Here is a 21,273-nt window from a genome sequence, read left to right as displayed (position 1 = left end):
GGAAGTAGTCTTTATGTTTTACAGAGCAGATGAAAGACTTGCCTTGATCTATACAATGGAAATAACATTGGTTTAATGCAGGGGTCTGCAAACCTGGCTCTTTTAAGATTTGTGGACTTCAACTCCAGAGGAACTCAGGGAGTTGAAGTCCACAAGTCTTAAAAGAGCCAAGTTTGCAGACCCGTGGTTTAGTGCAGTGGGAACAAGGTTGAATACAGGTAGTCCTCAATTTATGAACACAATTAGGCCTGGAATTTCCATCATAAGTCATTGCATTGCAGTCATAAATTGAGCTAGGCCCAATATTTATGCTGCTTGCTAAGTGAATCACATTGTTGTTAAACGAATCTAGTTTCCCCAATGTGTGTTTTTTATGTCCCAAATTTGCAAAAAAGGTTGCAAACGGCTATCATGTGACAACAGGATGCTGCAGCTGAACATAAATGCAAGCCAGTTGCCAAACACCTAAATTGCAATCTTGTTATCACGGGGGAGGTGCATTAATCATAAATGGAAGAACAAATAGTCACTTTTATCAAGGCTGTCCTAACTTTGAACTGTTGTTAAGTGAATGGCCATAAATTGAGGACTGCCTGTAAACAGGAGGAGAATGTGGATTATAAATAGCTCTCATTGATGTAATTTACTCTCACTGAATAGGTCTGATCTTCACCTTCTGATAGATTGTTTTGTTTTCAATTGGAAAGAATTTAATGAGTGAAACAGAGGGTTTCATGAAGAAGTGAAAAAATGTATGATGTCTTCTATGTATATGTACAGGAGGTTTTTTTTTCTGGAAATGTTTACATGGAGAAAGTTCAATAGAAGAAATGTGTCAAACTCTGAAGTCTGCAGGATTTAGCCCCCAGATATTATTGGTGAGTGTTGCCGGTTTTATTCTTTATTGTGGTCATCAGGCCTATATTCTAATTGCTTGTTGGTTTATAGCCAATATATGGGAAATAGATGAATAAGAGTCAAAATTATAGCATTAAGTGGGTGGGGAAGAGAATTAAAACATGGAAGAGATGGGGAGAACACATTTATATATAGAAACATTTTTCCCATTTGTATTCCTATTTGTTTTAAAGAGTTTTGAATTTAATGGAATTAATAATTAGATTACTAATCTGCAACAAAAGGCATATGTAATAAAACCAATCTTGCTACCTCTCTATCATAAAAAAAAATGGAATGCTTAACTTGTTACAGAGTCATTTTGGTCTAGTGGTTAAGACTCTAGACTAGAAACCAGGAGACTGAGACTGCTTTAGGCATGAAAGTTGGCTGGATTATTCTGGCTAGTCAGCATCTCTCAGCTCAGCCCATTTCATGGGCTTGTTGTAGGGAAAAGAGGAGGAAGAAGGAATACTGCCTTCACTATTTATAGAAATATAGAAATGTATAGAAATAGTGAAGGCAAGGTAAAAAAAAAAATTACCTCGAAAACTGTAAGGATTTGTCCAGGCAGTTACCAGGAGTGAAGACTGAGGCACATATTTTTAAATTTACTTCCATGAAGTGCTGTACTGAGATTTATCTTGTAGTTTCTGCAGTTTTCTTTCCCTGTGAAAAAAGGCTTCTCATTTTCTACTTTATTCACAGGGAACTTTAAATTCCCTGTGGGTCCCAACCGGCTCCTTGGTTCTCCGAGGAGCTGAGAGGGATGAAACGCCGGAGAAGACGCCTAGAGAGTTCCTGGAGGTCCAGCCGTTCAGAAGCTGATCGGACACTAGTGAAGTCCTATACTAGGACTTACCTAGTGGCATTGAGGGAAGCGAGGCGTAGCTACGCCTCCTCCCTCATTGCATCGGCAGATAACCGCCCAGCCGCCCTGTTTCGGGTGACCCGCTCCCTCCTACACCAGGGGGAGCGGGATGACCCGTGCAGGGGCGTGCTGAGAGTTTAACGGTTATCTATACGATAAAATCGTTCAGCTTCGGGATGGTTTGGACCAAGATTGCGGTGATACGGGTGAGACAGCTGAGGGTGGTCTTGGTGACATTTTATGGGATGAGTTTGACCCTGTCGCTCCCGAGGACATGGACAGGTTGTTGGGGAGGCTGAATGCCACCACGTGTTTACTGGACCCGTGCCCCTCCTGGCTGGTGCTGGCCACTCAGGAGGTGACACGAGGCTGGCTCCAGGCGATTCTGGCGCTTCCTTGGTGGAGGGTGTCTTTCCGCCCGCCTTGAAAGAGGCGGTGGTGAGGCCCCTCCTCAAGAAGCCTTCCCTGGACCCGGCTGTTTTAGGTAATTATCGTCCGGTCTCCAACCTTCGCTTCGCGGCGAAGGTTGTAGAGAGTATGGTGGCATATCAGTTTCCCTTGCACCTGGATGAAACTGTCTATCTAGACCCGTTCCAGTCCGGTTTCCGGCCCGGTTACAGCACGGAGACGGCGTTGGTGGCGGTGGTGGATGATCTCTGGAGGGCCAGGGATGAGGTTGTTCCTCTGCCCTGGTCCTATTAGATCTCTCAGCGGCTTTTGATACCATCGACCATGGTATCCTGCTGCGCCGGTTGGAGGGATTGGGAGTGGGAGGCACCGTTTATCGGTGGTTCTCCTCCTATCTCTCCGACCGGTCGCAGTCGGTGTTGACAGGGGCAGAGGTCGGCCCGGGCGCCTCACTTGTGGGGTGCCGCGGGGTCGATTCTCTCGCCTTCTGTTCAACATCTACATGAACCGCTGGGTGAGATCATCAGTGGGTTCGTGTGAGGTACCAGCTGTATGCGGATGACACCCAGCTGTACTTTTCCACACTGGACCACCCCAACGAAGCCATCGAAGTGCTGTCCCGGTGTCTGGAGGCCGTACGGGTCTGGATGGGGGGAAACAGGCTCAATCTCAATCCCTCCAAGGCAGAGTGGCTGTGGATGCGGCATCCCGGTACAGTCAGCTAAATCCGCGGCTGACCATCGGTGGCGAGTCATTGGCCCCGATGGAGAGGGTGCGCAACTTAGGCGACCTCCTGGATGAACGGCTGTCTCTAGAAGATCACTTGACGGCCGTCTCCAGGAGAGCGTTCTACCAGGTTCGCCTGGTGCGCCAGTTGCGCCTTTCTGGACCGGGAGGCCCTATGCACGGTCACTCACGCCTCGTGACGTCTCGCCTGGATTACTGCAACGCTCTCTACATGGGGCTCCCTTGAAGGGCATCCGGAGGCTGCAGTTAGTCAGAATGCGGCTGCGGGTGATAGATGGAGCCCCATGGCTCCCGCATAACACCATCCTGCGCAGGCTGCACTGGCTACCTGTGGCCTTCGGGTGCGCTTCAAGGTTTTGGTGACCACCTTTAAAGCGCTCCATGGCATAGGGCGGGTTATCTGGGACCGCCTACTGCGACCAGATACCTCTCACCGACCCGTGCGCTCTCACAGGGAGGGACTCCTCAGGGTGCCGTCAGCTAGGCAGTGTCGTCTGGCGGCGCCCAGGGGGAGGGCCTTCTCTGTGGGGCTCCCACCCTCTGGAGCGAACTCCCCAGGACTCCGTCAACTTCCAGATCTTGGACCTTCCGTCATGAGCTCAAGACTCATTTATTCATCTGCGCAGGACTGGCTTAGATTTTTTAAATTTAGAGGGGTTTTAAATCGATTTTAATATTTATATTTCTATTTTTAACAATTGGTATTATTAACTATTGGCATTAGAATAAGTCTTTTAATGATTATTTTAATTTGTATATTGATGTTTTTTATATGCCTGTAAACCGCCCTGAGTCCTTTGGGAGATAGGGCGGTATATAAGTTTAAATAATAAATAAATAAATAAATAAATAATAAATAAATGTATTTGTGATTATTGTTTTGATCTTATTTATTGTTGCAAGGTTTAAGACTGCTTGTATTTATTTCTTGTTAAACATATTTTACATTCTTTGTACTCTCTTCAATTATTCACGCTTTCTGATTTGGAAAAAACTCCTTATTAAGGAATTCCCTTGGAAATTTAATTGGGGCATGGGAAACAAGTGAACCCTAGACCTTTGACAGGAGGATTCTTTGACACGACACATACAAAACACAATTAGTTGCCATGTAACTAAAATGAAAAAAAAAAGTCTTATGGATTAAAATTCTGTTGAGATTATCTACTTTGTTGAAATGTATGTGGGAAAAAATTAAAAGCAATTTTGCTTAATCAGATTAAGCAAATAATTGAATACATCCAAAAAAATGTTTGGCATTTCAAAATTAGGATAACTCTTTGTGGAATGTAAATGCGGAAGATAAGGGACCGGGGTCCCAATTAAATCATGATTAAAGTGAGAAAGAATGATTGCACAAATACATATGATTAGGATTTCAAACTTGAAATATTGTATATCTCTTGAGGATATTAACAATATTAATGCAGTGGTCAACAGATGAACATTGAAGTAACTTCTCTTTTGTTTAAAAAAATTTACTAAATTGATTGGAAAAGTGATTTCCTAAATCTGTTCTCACTAAACCTCCTAAACTTTCTATCTCTTTTTTCAGTCCCTTCTGCTCAGTGTGTGGCTTTCCAAGGAAAAGACTGTTCTTCAAAGAACCCAGTCAGTTTGCCGCCTTCAAGCTGCGTTGTCACTTCTGAGCAGAATGACAGGTGGGAGAAGTTCAATGAACATGCTCAATTTCTGAACACAGGCAGTTGCCAGAGACTGAAAGCAGATATTACAGACCTAATGTTGCATGCAAATAAAAACATTCCTATGATGTCATTGAAAAGGTCTGAATATCCATATGCTGTAGAGAGTTTAGAAAATTATCTTGATGGAGAAATGCAAGATCTGTTATCAAGTAATGAAACACTTCTTAATAGAAGTGTGGAAGAGGTTCAGATAGAGACCTCCCTAATCCATAAGGTTATAAGAAGTGGGAGGAGGTATAGCATGATCACGCCCTCGTGACGTCTCGTCTGGATTACTGCAATGCTCTCTACATGGGGCTCCCCTTGAAGGGCATCCGGAGGCTCCAGTTAGTTCAGAATGCGGCTGCGCGGGTGATAGAGGGAGCCCCTCGTGGCACCCATGTGACACCTCTCCTGCGCAGACTGCACTGGCTACCTGTGGCTTTCCGGGTGCGCTTCAAGGTGTTAGTAACTATCTTTAAAGCGCTCCATGGCATAGGGCCGGGCTATTTACGGGACCGCCTGCTGCTACCGAATACCTCTCACCGACCCGTGCGCTCTCACAGAGAGGGACTCCTCAGGGTGCCGTCGGCTAGGCAGTGCCGTCTGGCAACACCCAGGGGAAGGGCCTTCTCTGTGGGGGCTCCCACCCTCTGGAACGAACTCCCCCCAGGACTTCGTCAACTTCCGGACCTCCGAACCCTCCGCCGTGAGCTTAAAACACATCTATTCGTTTGCGCAGGACTGGACTAGGTTTTTAAATGTAGATTTTAATGGGTTTTATTATATATATTGTTTTTAATTATCTGGCTGCATCTAATAAGTTTTTTAATGGATATTTTATTTTTGTATTTATATGTATTTTATTTGCCTGTGCACCGCCCTGAGTCCCTAGGGAGATAGGGCGGTATACAAATTTTAATAAATAAATAAATCAGACTTGCAAGATTCTGTTATTATAGCCACTCCCAATAAAAATAGTTTTAGACTTCGTGTGTAATTGAAATCAACCTTGCAGGTCTGATAATCATATCTCCTCTCCTTTCTTGTCACTCCTTATTGTTTACAGATCTTGTAAATCTCCATCAAGGTCATCTCCCATACTTTCTTTACACATGCTCAGCTGACAGACTTTGCAAATACTCCTTTGATCTTACTGTGGGTAGTTATCCCTCTGCCCCTCTACCTGAGGTCTCCAAATGTACAGATATCCCTGTCCAATCTTTTGTTTTTCATAGTTTCTCTTAGTCCAGGGGTCTGCCAACTTGGCTCTTTTAAGACTTGTGGACCATATGCATGTTTTTGACTTTGGTTGCTACAGATGATTCTTGGGATTCGCAGTCCATTTCCCCCTGGTGGCAGCAGATGAGAACAGCCTGTATTCAGTCTGAGAATAACGGAGCTGCTTTGGTATTTGCTCATGTTGGGCATTCAGTAACAGCACAGATAAGTGATAGCGTTGCAGAAAAAAAGGTATGTAACTTCAGATTCTGTCCTTTGGCTACATAGCAAAAAAAAAAAAAAAAGCCTCCCCACCCCAAAATAAACAAACAAGTCAATACTTGCCACTAAACATCCAATTATAAAGTATCTTGGAAAATGTACAAGTGAGGTCTCATTATTTATATAGGCAATCCTGGATGCAACTAAATTTCATATGCTGCTTACTCATTATGAATACTATGAAACGGCTATACTAAATTCTATACAGCTACTGCCAGGCCTTTGAACGTGCTGTTCAAAGAGGCTAGGATTTCTGTAATTCTCTCACTAGCAGATGCCAACCAAATTTTGGCGTCTCCTGGTTTGTTTTTAAAATAAAATTTTAACTGGCTGAGTGCTGGTGTCTTTTATCTTGATTCATTTGTTTACATTTTTAAGTTACAATTACTTTATAGTTTATTATTGTTAATAAGCACATTAAGCGTCAGTAGAAGAAATGTAATGTAAACAAAATACAAACGTTACTTCTTACTAAACAAAAGTTAACTGTTTTTGAATTTGCTCATGCTCTATCTCAGCCCTGCTGTGAACACAGATAATAATAGATATATTTATGTTATCACGTCCTTTCTCCAAGGAGTTGAAGGGATGCAGATCTTCCCCTTCACCCGTTTTATTTTTAGATTAAATAGAGCAGCACTGCTGGTTTCTTTCCATCCTCAATTTAAACTTCTGGCAATTTGATATGAAATGTGTAAATATCTTATGTGTGTTTACTGAAGGTACATCTCTTGCTGTTTCTCATCTCTAAGGGAACCTTCTTAAAAATAGCACGTATGAATAGAATACATATGTGCTGAACATATGACAGAGAGCTGTAACTTGTTTTCTTCTTTCATCGTTGAAGTTTGTAAATCTGGACTCTCTGCACACATTATGTAAAATGTCAGCTTGATAATATGAGAAGTTCACAAACCATTTTTTTTATTAGTTTTCCCAAATAACTGTAGGTGCTGATACAGATTCCTGGGAAGCCCTCTCTCTTGATATAGAATACTGGAAGCTTCTTCTGAAACAGTTAGAAGATTGCCTAATACTTCAGACACTTCTGAATAGTAAACTGAGCAAGAAGACAAGCCCAGCTTCTTCTTCGCAGGCTGAGCCCCTTGGGAGACTTTCTGTAAAAAAGTTGCTTGAAGGAGGAAAAGGTGATTTTCCCGCTCCCCCCACGGTTGGGATGGAAAGGGGTGGCAGTTAATTTCTTCTCCCAAGTTAGCTGCTTGGGACTCAGCCCAGGAAAATCCCCAGAGTAATATGTGAAATGGAATAGGAAATTGCGGAAAAGAGAGGGGATTGATTTCCATTGAAATCCTCTTGGGGATAGTTTCATGACATGAAGAGTTTTGTTTGTTAACAGTCTGAGCTGGTTTCAACCATTTTATCCTTAATAAAGTCTAAATTCCATAACAAATAGGATTACAAATGGCTATGCACATAGAATAATTAATAAATAAATAGCCCGCCTAAATGCCACATTGGCACATGAAACTTGGTCTGTGTAGGATGATACACCTTCCCACCCCAAACGGTTCAATTCATTTCAGTTTTACTTCTGCCCTCATGCCCTGGAATGTGGTTTCTTTTTCATATGAGAATTCTCTGGTTTGAAAGGTATAATCTTGATACAGGTTTATAGTCTCCTAAAATCCTGTAAAGCTAGCCAGCCTGAGAAGGGTTGAGTAGCATGAGAGGTAGAAGAAAAGCAGGAGAAGCTCAGAAGGCTACCAGCATTCCCGGGCTATGCTGAACCCCCAGGCACTGTCCTTCAAACCATTTTCATCTTACGCCCATTGAAACATGCACAGAAACAGCAATCTATACTTTCAGACACATAGGCATGAACAAAACTTTGATCAACTACTTAAAGAATCAACATTAAAATACAGTGTGCTGCTTGTGAGTCAGAAAGTAGTACAATCATCATGTTGTGTCTTGTCCGCTCTCACCGCAGCCGGGGTCTGCTTATCTGCTCCCGAACACGGAGGAATGTATGCCTCCTGGCCCCAGTTCTGGCTCCATGCCCAGACAAGCTGCAGAGGAGGGGGCACCTCCCGGTCCCAGCCCTGGCTCCATGCCCAAGCAGGCTGCAGAGGAGGGAGCATCCCCCGGCCCCAGCCCTGGCTCCATGCCCAGGCAAACGGAGCAGCTAGACCCCTCCCCCTCCTCCACAGCATGTGAGCCTGAGGAAAGTTTACTTCCAACAACAGCTGATTGGAGTGACCCTCGCATCAGAAGATTGGATAGGCAGAGGCAACAGAAGGAAGGGAGGGGCAGGCCTTAATGAGTGCTGAGTCATGGAGCCACACCCCATGGCCTATATAAAGGATCTGCTTTCTGGCAGTCTCTGAGTCAGGCAAAGTCGAACTTATCTTGCTGAAGTCACTTACTGGTCTCCTGCCTGCTCTGAGGACTTTGCTAGGACTTTGGGCAGAGCTGCAGAGGCAAGCCTGATTCGGATTTCCCTGACCCGGCCGTCAGCGGAGGAGTGGGACACGACACATCAGACCTCTATATTTATAAATGTTTTAACTGTTCATAGATAATATGAAATTCCCAATGTAGTAGTCACTGAGAACTAAGCGCTCTATGAATTTGTCCAGTCCTGTCTCCCTATTTGTGCATTACTATATCCGATGGCAGCAAATTCCATAGTTTAAGATTACAGTAGGAAGAAAGAACCATTGTCTTCTGCGAATTTGCAAACTGATCCTAGACTGTTTTGACTTTCCTTTAGGAGGCGTTGCTGACAGTGTAGCCAAATGGATTTTTAAGCAAGACCTCAGTGTGTCCTTACTCAAATTAGGTCAACAGAAAAACGAAGCAGAAAGCAAGGAGGAACCACAGCAGACTGACAGTAATTTTGTAGGTGAGGATGGAGAAGACCAGCGGAGCATGGAGCCTCCATTAGGTAAAAAATAGTTTCAGGCATGTCCTTTATTTCTGTTTGTTGCAGCAATGGAATGCAAACTAATAATAATAATCCTTTCTTAAAACATGTTCCCAGAACTACTCCGTTTAGCATACGAACAGTTTCCTTGCAGCCTGGAAATGGATGTCCTCCATGCTCATTCCTGCTGGGAGTATGTTGTACAGTGGAACAAAGACCCAGAGGTAAAGGAAGCCTTTCATTTCCTTACTCCTTGTGTTTTTTATGATATGCACGATCTTACCTGAACTTTTCAGATAATGAAAGTAATTCATTATTTCTTGTTGAGGCTCTGTAGGTAGAAAATAGGTAGGCTAAAAAATTGCTTAAAAATCGCCAAAAAAGCCAATGCAGTCTTGGGCAGCATCAATAGCTTCTAATAGCTTCCTGGTGCAGTTTATCAAGAGGAATGGGGCCTTCTCCCAAGCAGTCTAGCAGACCTCAGTTTCTCTGCCCTGTGTGCTGTGAGATCCACCAAAGAAGACAGCTCCACCCCCTCCTCTTCACTGGCCTGCAAGCTGTCCCCAACCGAAGCCTGCAATTCTTTTTCTGCTGGCAGTTCAGGGTCAGTAATTAACTCTGTTCCTAGTGTGCCAGGAATGAGCTCATTCTCTCTTGAGCCGGCCTCCAAGGAAGAGTCGCAGGAGTCATCCAAGGGAGACATCACGCACCTGAGGGCAGGACAAGAAGCAATGAATGGAACCTCATCAGAGGGAGATTCAAACTGAAATTAAGGAAGAATTTGCTGACAGTGAGAACAATTAATCAATGAAACAGCTGCCTCCTGAACTTATGGGTTCATTGCTGGAGGTTTTCAAGAACAGATTGGACAACCATTTATGTGGGATGGTATAAGGGTAGGGTTTGGACTAGACTAGAAGACCTCCAAGTTCCCATTCATCCTTATGATTGTATGATAATTTTATTTTAGTATGTGCGTATCCTATCCTCTTTGTTTCACAGTGATAGGGCACATTTGGCACATAGATATTGTCATCTTCTGTTAAAGTTATAGCATATAAATGTCATCATTTCTGTTTCATCATGCAGGACTGGCCTAGTGGGGTTTTAATAAGTGGTTTTATTGGTTTTAAGTTCTTCAACCAACTCTAAATTTTCCTTTTAAACTGGTTTTAAAAATTGTACTAATTGTTTTTACTTTGGCTGTAAACCTCCCTGAGTCCTTTGGGAGAAGGGCGGTATAGAAATTGAAACAATAAATAAATAAATAATAAATACTCAAGTTAGCACTATTATATTGAGCTGTCACTGTTTTGAAGATTGAAAAAAAGGGACAATTTGTATTGATACAGAAACTGTTTCAATGGAAGATTGGGTTATATGTCAACTATATAAACTGTACTTTATCACTATTAAAACTTTGTTGCAATTTTCCAAGATATGGTAATTAAAATAAAATATATCAAATAGATTTGATATATTTTATCAAATATTTGATACCAATATATCAAATAACCTTAAATAATATATCAGAATATTTAGAAATTATTTATGATATGTCCCATAATATGCTGCTTTGGGGTTATTACAACTTTTCCTTCAAACTTTGAGAAGAGTCAACTCAATTGCGGTTATTTCTGCCTGAATAACTTTTGAACAAAGCTGGAAAAAAATTACAGAACTGTAATTTTTTTTATTTGCTTCTATGAATAGATAGCATTTGTGTGTGTCATGGCCTACACTATCTGGTCATAAAGATCTGTACGCAGAAAATATTATCTATAACAAAACCTGAAATAATAAATTGAAATACTTAATAAGTAGTTGGGAAGATTATTCTTTATGTGCCTCATTGCACTGACTAATATTGGTTATTTCTGTTTTTCTAATCCAAGGAAGCACATTTTCTCAACAGAGCCATAGAACATCTCGGATGTATTGATAATGCTCATATTCAACATGGTAAGAATAAAAAAAGTATTTTGGATGCATCAATGTGAAGTAGAGAATTTGGTTCAGAATTATCTATGTTTTGAGGGATCCACAGCTGTCATTTTTATCTTCAAATTGAAACTGTACGGAAGTACAGAAGTATTCTCAAGTCAGTGTCAAAGCTGGACTTGGTTCACAGTAAACATTGTATGTCATGTTTGTCAGTGCCCCATTACATTACTAAATGTTTATTGATTTATAAATAATTTGAAGATCTCTCCGAGCAACACACTGCTACTTGCAAATATAGGAAATATGAGAAGGGCTGAGCCACTCTCAAATCAAAATTCCTATTCATTTAATGAAAGTATTGATACTCAACTCTCTACCTCCCTTGTGGATCTTTAGCCATGGTTTTCAGGTTACCACTTAATGACCACTTGCAGGTAGATCTCTGGGGTAAACTGATCCCGTGGAAGGACATACTCTTAGCTGTACATCAGGTCCAGTCATTTTAGATTTTTCAGTGTTTTCTAAAAGCACATGTTTTTATGTTGGCTTTCCTAAACTGTAACTGTTAGCCGTAATTAATTACTATTACTTTGTTAATGAAACTGCTTGGTATTTATATATAAGTAAACTGTATAAATATTTATTATTGGTGTTTTTGAAAAGTGCAGTCTATGAGTTCACCTAGCAAAAACATTGATATTACTTTCAGCCGGGCCTAAATTTGTGTAACTATTTCAGGAATTGCGCTAATGATGTGGAACACATTCATAGTGAAAAGGCTTTCTGCTGCTACCTACTTAATGGACAAGGTACATATTGCATTACGTTTAAAAAAACAAGTTAAATAGAATATCTGATATCACTTTCATATGAAGACTCTTCCAGTAAATGAAACTTGGTTAGCTGTATGGCTTAGACTTTCAGGTCACTAAGTTCAAACCTTTCTTATGACTGAATCTAAGTTATATAATTCTGTAGTTAGCTATACTCGATGAAGAGGAGCTAATTACCTCTCAGCTATGTGGTTGCACTCTTAAACATTGCTTATTTTACTGGGAGAGGTGTGGGTTCTGATATTCAATTGACTCCTGCCTTCTTTTAATTTAAATCCATTATTTCATCGTTAGCATTCTAAAGAAAAGAGCTTGGCTTTCTTTGTAAATTGCATTCAGATACTAGAATATTATTAGTCTATGTGGAGTGCAAAACAAGACACAGTATACAAGGTGGTGTCTGAACAAAACAGTAGAAAGTATAACTGTTAGTTCTTTTGATTTGAAAGCCATTAGGAAAAGTATTTTTGCATACCACATACTACATGTTACATACTACAGAAGAGATGTGGGCATATTTGCTACATCTGTCAATACTTACTTCAACTAGCTGAATATTTTCCTGGATTCACATAGTAGTCATGCAGTCTCCCCAAATTACAGATCTACTCCTGTCAGTAGGTAGTCAGCAGCTCTTAGGATATACCCTTTGCACTCAGCAGCAATTCAGGAGAGAGCTTAAAGCATCAGACTAGAAATATAAGTCTGTCCACGCCCCCCCTTTCCCCCCAAGGGAAAAAAAAAGTGGATCCTGCACTTGCAGGAGAATTTTAGGAAGAAAAAAATATCTTTTCATTCCTCTCAGCTGAACACATTATCTCTTCAAACCGAGTTTCTCAGTGGCTTTTAACATCTTGTCTTTTACTGCTGTTGAAGTCCATCAGTGAACTGTTTTTTCCCCATTGCTTGACCACTAAGCTGACTCTGTCTAGATTGATTTACTAATTAGTTAATTAAAAGTTTGAAATAATTAGTTCTGAGGAAAAGCACTAAGACTTAGCTACTAGTCATAACTTAAAAGACATGTTATTTCATGCATACACAAAAACATATGGGAAGTGGGGAGGAGGGAGGTTTTTTTAAAAATAAAAAGACATTATTTGTGGTGAAAAGAGATGGCAACTTACTTATTTGTTGAGATGGAATATATTAGTGTATTGAGTCCTTCTAAACAAATTTCTGTCATAGGTTGGAAAAGCACCAAAGGACAGGTTATGCAGACGGGCAAGTAATCCTTTTTCTTTATTTAAAATATGTACTATAATAATACAAGATCTGATGAAATCTGTGTTAACCAGAAATTGGGGATTTCTGCCAACTTAAGCTAAGGTCATAGCCTTGGCTTCCAGCTATTTAAGCATTTTATTTGGCTCGCCTTTCTCTGAGCTCAGCCGAAGAGACACCAATTATTTCAGGTTTTTAATCTAAGATCATGTTTAAGATTAAGACAAATTTCCATGAAACAAATGAGCAGATTTGGACTCCTCCGTTCATTTCCCCCCTTCCATATTAAGCATGTTTTTACAAGAATAAGGTAGTTCTGATATTTAGGTTTAAATGAGGAGCTTTCATTTGTTTCTCTAGAATGTTAAAATCAAAAACTTTTTCACTGAAAAAATATATTATTATAATATAATATAATATATAATATAATATAACATAATATAAATTCTATCTATCTATCTATCTATCTATCTATCTATCTATCTATCTATCTATCTATCTATCTATCTATCTATCTATCATCTAAACATTGGAAGGAATCTTTGAGACCATCTAGCTCAATCACCTGCCCATTTAAGAATTTATTACTACAAAAAAGTGCATTTATTGTCCCAGTTACCTTGAATCCTCAATTAGTTACCTCAATCAGGGCATTTTAAGAGAACCTGTATTTTAATCTGGATATTTTGCAATCCTTTAAAAATCCTTCAAGATTAGTATTTGGTGCCAGCTAATGTACCTCCCCACCCCTCTTTAAATCCTATACAATTTTCATTATCCTCACATGGCCAGCCTTTATAAGTACATAAGGTTCATTTTTTAGTTATGATTTCATCTTGCCAATAACATATGCTACTGAAAAATTATTGGAAGTGGATAAATGCATCTAGTAATGTTCAATTTATTTAAATATGAATTTAACTATTGATGAAACATATAGAAATAAATACAATATATATATACATACATACATACATACATACATACATACATACATACATACATATATATATATATATATATATATAACATTTAGTCAAAGAACTTTATAAATTAAAAAATAGTTTATGCATTGAATACTGAGGCTTGCATGACTCATTTTTTTTACTGTTCAGATACTTATTTTTGCATTAAACATATAGTTGATTTCTGGGATTTGCTATGAATACAGCCTCTTCCGTCTACAAATATTTTGAAACATATTCAAGAAAAGTTATTTTTTACAAATGAATTCCTCTTTGTCAAACAGGATGTAGGGATGAGTGACAACGCAGTGTCCTGTTTCCTTGGGTCTTGCTCAGATCTTCTTCAGATTCTCATGGAGGTAACAGCTCCTTCCTCAACCTAAACATTATTTCCAATACATTCATCATCTCTCCTCAGTCTGAACACTTTCAAAGTAACGTCAGTAGTTCTGTACATTAAACCTTATGTAAGGATTGTTGCCAAAGATTCCTGTAAACCAGAAGATAGTTTAAAAAATGCAGATTTTAGCCACATTCCACTTGAATAAATATTTTCATTTTTGGCTGTGCAATTTTTTTTATTTCTGAAGTAAGATTTCTTGATGATGCTATTACTACTGGTCCTGCTGATAATTCTTCTCCTCCTCCTTCTCCAATCATCTCTTGAGTTTCTTTGAACATGACAAATGTGCACTATCTTTCAAATACTTTTAAAATGCCAATGCTTTTCTCTTTCTTACTGCAACAGGCTGATATACGGTGTGATGAAATGCCACTTCCTGTGCTGGACACAGAAGATGCCTGGGTGTCTGTAGAAGGGCACAGCTCATTAGTGGAGTTAGCACTTGAACAGAAACACATCCATTATCCTCTAGTCGAGCACCAGTCTGTGCTGTGCATCGTCTTGTATGGAATCATGAAGTTCTCCTTGAAGAGTGTGAAACCCCTCTCTCTCTTTGATAGCAAGGTACGCGGACATGATGTTTCGTTGAAAGATGTCGACTCTGGATTGAGGGCTCCAGGTTAATTGAATGTGAAATGTATCTCTAAGACCAGAGTTTAAACTCATACAGGACATTGAATGAGAAGCTGTGGTTAGAATAGAAAAATCTACAAGTTGGTGGAAGTTTTTGGGGTGGTTCTCCTACCGAGTTAGATTTTGTGTTTCATCCATCTACATAGGAATCAAGGCTAATCGACGTTACAAATTCCGAGCAGAAAATAATGCTGAGTTGACCTGGGAAGTGGCCCATTTACTGCCATATTTTGCATACGATATATTACTTATATTAAACAAATGTAATTGTTTTCTATCTTGGTTCCAAAATTCCTGTGTTCCATTCTTGTAGGGTAAAAATGCTTTTTTCAAAGACTTGACTTCAATTCAGTTGCTGCCTAGTGGGGAAGTGGATCCCACTCTCCTTAGCTTACGCCATCAAGTAAGTTAAATTTGGGGAGGAAATGAACAAGCCTAGGTGTTCTTTTTGCAAACTGCTGCTGACGTGGAGGTTTTCTTTTGCTTGCAAGTTCTTAACCAAACTGGTGAGTGCACTGGCCCAGGCCCAAGCGCCGTCTCAGATGACAGACAGACCGGAAGAAGAAGTTGCAGTGTCACTGAAGGACAGGAATTGGCCTGCCTTGGCTTTGGATCTGGCACATCATCTTCAAATTGCTGAGGATATAATCAGACGGTACTATGTGTGTGAGCTCTATAGTTATGGCCTGGATCATCTTGGAGAAGAGGTACACATTTTACACACACAAGATGTACATACAGCAGACATGAATTTCTGCCTGTTGAGGGCAGCAGCAGATATACAGGTTGTACAGTTTTGTCGTGGTTATTAGTGAAACTCCTTTACATTGCTCTCAAATCCTGGCTTGGTTTTTGTTCTGCAAATGCAAAGAAGCATTTTGAATACCTTTGATTAAAAAAGCTTGCAGAATTATATATCAAGAAAGGATAAACTGACTCTGTTTCTGTGCACTCTGGCAGATTAAAATTTTATTCTAAGTGATTATGAAGAGTGTACTAGAGACAGTATAGAACAACCAACTATATGATGTTAAAATACAGTGTCTTATTTAAGATGGAGAACATTTCCCAAATTGGCTGCCACAGTTGTCACCCCATTCCTCCAAATTTAGATGCAGTTCTGGTGAATCAGGATCCATTGCTCTATATTACCGTTCATGTGTTTTTCCTCCACTGCAGCATCTTTTATTTGGGGGTGGGTTGGGGAGCAGGAGCAACTGTAGTGATTAGCCTATGCCTATTTCCCTCTGAAGATCATATGGAACCTATATTACTAGAAACTTATACAGTTGTGTGAAAAGCTGTATTATTATAGCAGTACTATCCTGAAAAATGTCCAGACAACATTGTTAGGTATGATTCTGACTTTAACACCCATAATCCAGTGAGTTCAGGTGCAGGTAAGCAGCTAACAGGAGTGAAGAATTTATCCTGTCACTAAAATAAACTACTGCCACTGGCACCAAGGTTTTTGCATGTATTCATCTAGAAAGGATGCCTTCTTACACATCTAAACACAGAAAAGAGCAGTGCATCTGTGCCCTCAGGACTGTGCCCTCCAATCTTTGTGCCTTGTAGCAGAAAATGGGAAGGAGAGTAGGAATTAAGAATAGGTTTTTATTAAAAGGGAACGAAAAAGCTTGTGGCGCCTTCTCAGGCATTTGCTCAGAAACTAGTCACACCTAAGCCAAGTGAGTGTACTTATGAGACACTTGTAATCTCCAAATTTGTGTATCTCCAAATATGGTATTAATTGCACTTTCTTATGCACGTAAATGTATGTGGATCAAGAAAGCTTTTTATGTTTGTGTGGTGGTGCTTCTTTCATGCCATATACATGTAAGAATTTTTAGAACGTATTTATGCACACATTCACAAACACACACAACCAATCACACATGACCTTCACCCTTTTTTTCCTATGCATCCCATTTCTGATATGCCAACACAGTATTATACAATAGAGTGAAGCCTTGTAATGAGTAAGCCTTGGAAGGATTAAATGAGTTAAGTTTTATTTTTTAAACATGGCTACCTTTGCATGTTGGCTTTAAAGGTTTTTTACATTTGACCATTTCAGTATTTTTTTCATGAACAAACTAGTCTGTAATACTTGATAGGGGACCTTTTAAAACTAAAAGTAGCTTGACAGGGAGGTGCCTTCTCAGACTGACCTGCATGTACCTCCATTCATCAGTGGCTTCTTTTCAAAAGTTGTTTTGGAAACAAGTATTGTGTGTTGCAAGAGTAACAGCTGACATAGTTAATGTCTTGTATTTGCAGGCTATTCTTCAGGTAGAGGACAAAGAAGTGCTTGCATCACAGTTGTTGGTGCTGGCTGGACAGAGGCTGGCCTATGCCTTACTGCACACTCAAACGAAAGAAGGCATGGAGCTCTTGGCCAGACTACCTCCAACACTTTGCACTTGGCTTAAAGCTATGGTAAGATCCACTGCCTTTTAAGGAACAGTGTAAGAACAGTGTATTCAGAAAACCTTAATTTAAGAAGTTGATAAGTACTTTTGTTTATTAATACTGTACAAAAAAAATGAAACCAGTGGAAAATGGTTTCATACATGAAAATGAAAATAGAGTAATATATGTTGCTTGAGTTGCAGGAAAGCAGGGCCAGCTCATTTGAGCATGCTAAACTAGATGTACAATATAGGAACCAACATGACAATTACACCAATATTTCCCTAATCACATGCTCTGCTTAAATATTAACAATCTATATGGAGTGTAATCTGAACTTTGCTATGGAAGCATAAGAGAAAGTGTGTAATTTATTTGAGAATTTAATGAGTTATTTATACAGTACAAGTAGTACACTCAGCATTTGGCATATTTTTTGGAACAAGGATGATGCAGAGTGGAGATGGCTTCATTTAATCCATGTTATTGTACAAATGTATTGAACAGTGCACATACCCGCTTCATATTGTCCAAATGATACCTGTAGCAGTTCGAGGCGGAACTTTATTTCACTTCACTGCACTGCGCAAAAACATAGATAAGAATTGATGATGTATGTATGGCTAATTTAAGGGTAGGGTAAACAGTCTTTTTAAGAATTAACATCTCAGAATTAATCCCAGAAGTAAACTGGTGAGGTTGCTTTCTGTAACTACAGTTTTGCTGTCTTAGCTGTCAATCTTCCAAATAAAGCAAGAGGACTGCAGTCATTCATCTTTTATCTTCTAAGAATGGCTGTGGCAGGGCTCAAAATTCTTGGAAATGATCCTAAAGCTTCAACAGTAGTTATCTGCTATATTCCTCACTGAATTAGGTTTATTCATAAAACTAGTTTACAGGGATGTTCCTAATCATGAACAGAAATTCTCTTAGGTCTATCAGTTGGGTTTTAGAAATGATATGGCATGTCTATTTCTAGTAGAGAAACCTACAGATTGTCTCAATTCTCTCTGCAGGATCCACAAGATCTTAAAAATGTAGAAGTGCCAATTACTACAACAGCTAAATTAGTAAATAAAGTGATAGAACACCTACCAGAAAACCATGGGCAGTATAGTGTTGCCTTGCATCTAATTGAAGCTGTGGAAGGAATGTCATGACAACAAGAATGAAACTGAAGCATGGTGGCTAAACAGGTCTCTAATAAAAATGAAGATTGTATATAAGAACCAGAATCATCTTGATGAAACAAGCATCTTTGATAATCTAACAGCTCAAGATGTTAGGAGATGATAAATATATGTTAAGATCTACCTTTGGTGGGTAATGCCAGCAGTGTGTATATTTGTGTATAACTCTAAATATTTATTTCTAATACCGAGCATTTGTGTAATAGTTTGCTTAAGAACAATTCAGTGCTGTTCAGATTAACATACTAAGAATTTCCTATGTGCTAGAAAATAGATTGCTTTTTAAATGTTAAAACAAGATGAATTCAGTCAGAAGCCAAGAAATCAGAGCTCTTACATATTATATATACTGGTTAGGTAATACTTCTTCAAAATGATAGCCTAATTATATTTAATCAAGAGGCAATTGGCCATAAACTTATAGCATTAAAGGATGGCTTTCTACAGTTATATTATGGCTGGGCTTTCACAATAAAAACAGTATCAACTTATGAAGAGCAAGCTGTCTGGTGGGAAAAATCATTGTGGAAACAAAAAAAGATGTTGCCTCTTTATGTTTTAAATATCAAATAAAATCAGGAATCTAATTTTAGTTTATGACTTTTGTAAAAGCATTGGTCTCATTTGTAACAACTTTCCTTGCTGTACAGGTTACTGTAATTTGGTATACTACACTGTCTTCCCTATGTTGAATGTTATATTTGGCCCACAACTATTTCAATATATGACACTGTTAACAATTTAGAAATTGTACTGACTTTTAAATGTGTGGCCTTCAACTCCCAGAAATCCCTAACCAGCATGATGGATGGGGAACTCTGGGAGATGAAGTCCACATATCTAAAGTTGCCAAGTTCGAAGACCCCTGGAGGGAGTGCTGAAGTTAGCATAGAACAATTGAAGGAACTGGGTAGCTGTTGTCTGGAGAAAAGAGGCTATAGTAGTCCTTCAGTTATTGTAACAGAATAGTCTGAAATTCAGTGGGACTGGGTGATAGAACCAACTTCATGAAGATCCTTCCATCTGTCTGTTATAGAGGTAGAGGATGAGTGGAGACTTTGTAAAACAGTATTTCATTCTTAAATTGTTAACAATCACATGAAAAATCAATTGAATACTGAACTCCCACCCATTTTGTAGAAATTTGTTGATGCCTGGATCAGATGATCAGTTTCTTATTAAAAGGCTGTTACAACTTTCAAAACTAAAGGCAGAGGCCTCCATTCATACTTATTGCTACACAGTTAAAGGGCAAACAGTTATTTAACAAAGTAATTTCTTAATTATGATTGAGAAATCTAGACCAGGATGAAGGTTCCACATATTTTTTTCTTACTGATGATAAGTCATCTGCGTGGGGGGGAAGGGGGTTGATTGTGCTGGAAGTAACGACAGAAAAAAGGTTCATGCAGACCCATGAACGGCAATAAAGCTGCACCACTTAAGTGCTAAAGTCTAAAGTCAACTGTCAGCTAGCTAATACTGGACTAAAAAAGCCAGCTTGTTCATGGATTTGTCTTCCCCTTGTGCTACTTTTCAGACTTACAAAGAAAAGGACTATCAGGCATTTAGTAAGCAGTTTAATAAGTGTACAAGCTTAAATATATACACGTGAATTTTGAATGTAGCTTTCCAGATTTCAGATAAACAATATGTTGGTTTCTGTGTAGATACTTCTATATTCCACGTTTTCTCAAAATGTGAATCTTGCTTTAGCCAGCACAGCTATTTGACCACTATGGGAATAGGTATCATTTGTCACCAAGTATCTGCATACAACGTGCACATGGACTCTCTGCTGAATCAGCGGTGTATTTTCGACAACGGGGGCATTTTGATTTGGCAGCTGGTAGAATGACGACTTTATAGGCAGACTCCTCTCGGATATCGCCACCTATTTCAGAAAAGGTTCAAATTAATCCCAATGAAAGCCCATTTTTTGCTGACTTATATCTAGGTTAAGGGAAGTACTCCTTTAGTCCTATCATCACATGCCCCAAACACATTCAAAATGTTGTGGATGTGTAACAAAAATCTACTTTACCTTCTAAGTTTATCAGAAATGTGCCTTTAATCATATTGTCAGTATTCACATCTCTAGGTATTTCAGTCAGCAGCGTTGTCTGTGATGCCATCATTATTTCATTTAACTGAGATGTAGTAGAACACTCCTCAGGTTGCAGCATCTAATGATAAAGTATCATGTTGACTATTTTTTAACTGAATTTATATAGCTGCCTATTTACCCATGGCGACGCCAGGCAGCTTACAGAATACATTTAAAACAATAAAAATAATCAAAATAATCAAATAAATTAATATAGTATAATATAATAAAATCACACATCCCCACTCCAGCGACAGCAGATCACATGAGCCATTTAATGGGCTCCATCCCACTCTGGGTTCCCCAGGCCTGCTGGCAGAACCAGGTCTTCAGAGCCTTCTGGAAGAGTACTAGAGTGAGGCTGTTCTAATTTCTGGGGGAATGTTTCAGAGAGAGAGAACCACCACAGAGAAGGCTGTTCTGGGTATTTCTCTCTGGGATGGGACCTGCAACATCCCCTGCCTTCCTGCTCTAATGGGTCGGGTAGATGTGACCGGCAAGATACAGTCCCTCAGATAACATAACCATAGGAAGCAAATCAGCAGCTAATGCAGCTCCTGC

The 21,273-nt window shown here is 39.5% G+C and overlaps 2 protein-coding genes across 4 annotated transcripts in view; one reads left to right on the top strand and one right to left on the bottom strand.

The window, feature by feature from the left end:
* RAB3GAP2 (RAB3 GTPase activating non-catalytic protein subunit 2) overlaps positions 1-19,814 on the top strand; it is a 57,682-nt gene extending 37,868 nt beyond the window's left edge. For both annotated transcript variants that reach the window (XM_058165440.1, XM_058165439.1), the window contains exons 21-35: positions 781-878; positions 4,479-4,584; positions 5,930-6,081; positions 7,043-7,259; positions 8,846-9,019; positions 9,116-9,222; positions 10,894-10,960; positions 11,681-11,751; positions 12,964-12,999; positions 14,249-14,323; positions 14,713-14,931; positions 15,314-15,403; positions 15,492-15,707; positions 17,284-17,442; positions 18,432-19,814. In XM_058165440.1, the coding sequence (XP_058021423.1) occupies positions 781-878; positions 4,479-4,584; positions 5,930-6,081; positions 7,043-7,259; positions 8,846-9,019; positions 9,116-9,222; positions 10,894-10,960; positions 11,681-11,751; positions 12,964-12,999; positions 14,249-14,323; positions 14,713-14,931; positions 15,314-15,403; positions 15,492-15,707; positions 17,284-17,442; positions 18,432-18,575 (1,931 nt within the window). In that variant the 3' untranslated portion in view covers positions 18,576-19,814. The remainder of the gene's footprint in view (positions 1-780; positions 879-4,478; positions 4,585-5,929; positions 6,082-7,042; positions 7,260-8,845; positions 9,020-9,115; positions 9,223-10,893; positions 10,961-11,680; positions 11,752-12,963; positions 13,000-14,248; positions 14,324-14,712; positions 14,932-15,313; positions 15,404-15,491; positions 15,708-17,283; positions 17,443-18,431) is intronic.
* Positions 19,815-20,170: 356 nt separating this feature from the next.
* IARS2 (isoleucyl-tRNA synthetase 2, mitochondrial) overlaps positions 20,171-21,273 on the bottom strand; it is a 37,191-nt gene continuing 36,088 nt past the window's right edge. For both annotated transcript variants that reach the window (XM_058165442.1, XM_058165441.1), the window contains 2 exons: positions 20,650-20,791; positions 20,171-20,499 (listed from right to left, as the gene is read on the bottom strand). In XM_058165442.1, the coding sequence (XP_058021425.1) occupies positions 20,357-20,499; positions 20,650-20,791 (285 nt within the window). In that variant the 3' untranslated portion in view covers positions 20,171-20,356. The remainder of the gene's footprint in view (positions 20,500-20,649; positions 20,792-21,273) is intronic.

This window comes from Ahaetulla prasina, chromosome 1 (assembly GCF_028640845.1).
Source record: "Ahaetulla prasina isolate Xishuangbanna chromosome 1, ASM2864084v1, whole genome shotgun sequence".
NCBI lineage: Eukaryota > Metazoa > Chordata > Lepidosauria > Squamata > Colubridae > Ahaetulla > Ahaetulla prasina.
The sequence above is the reverse complement of the archived record's forward strand: the minus strand, read 5'-3'. Positions and strand labels throughout refer to the sequence as shown.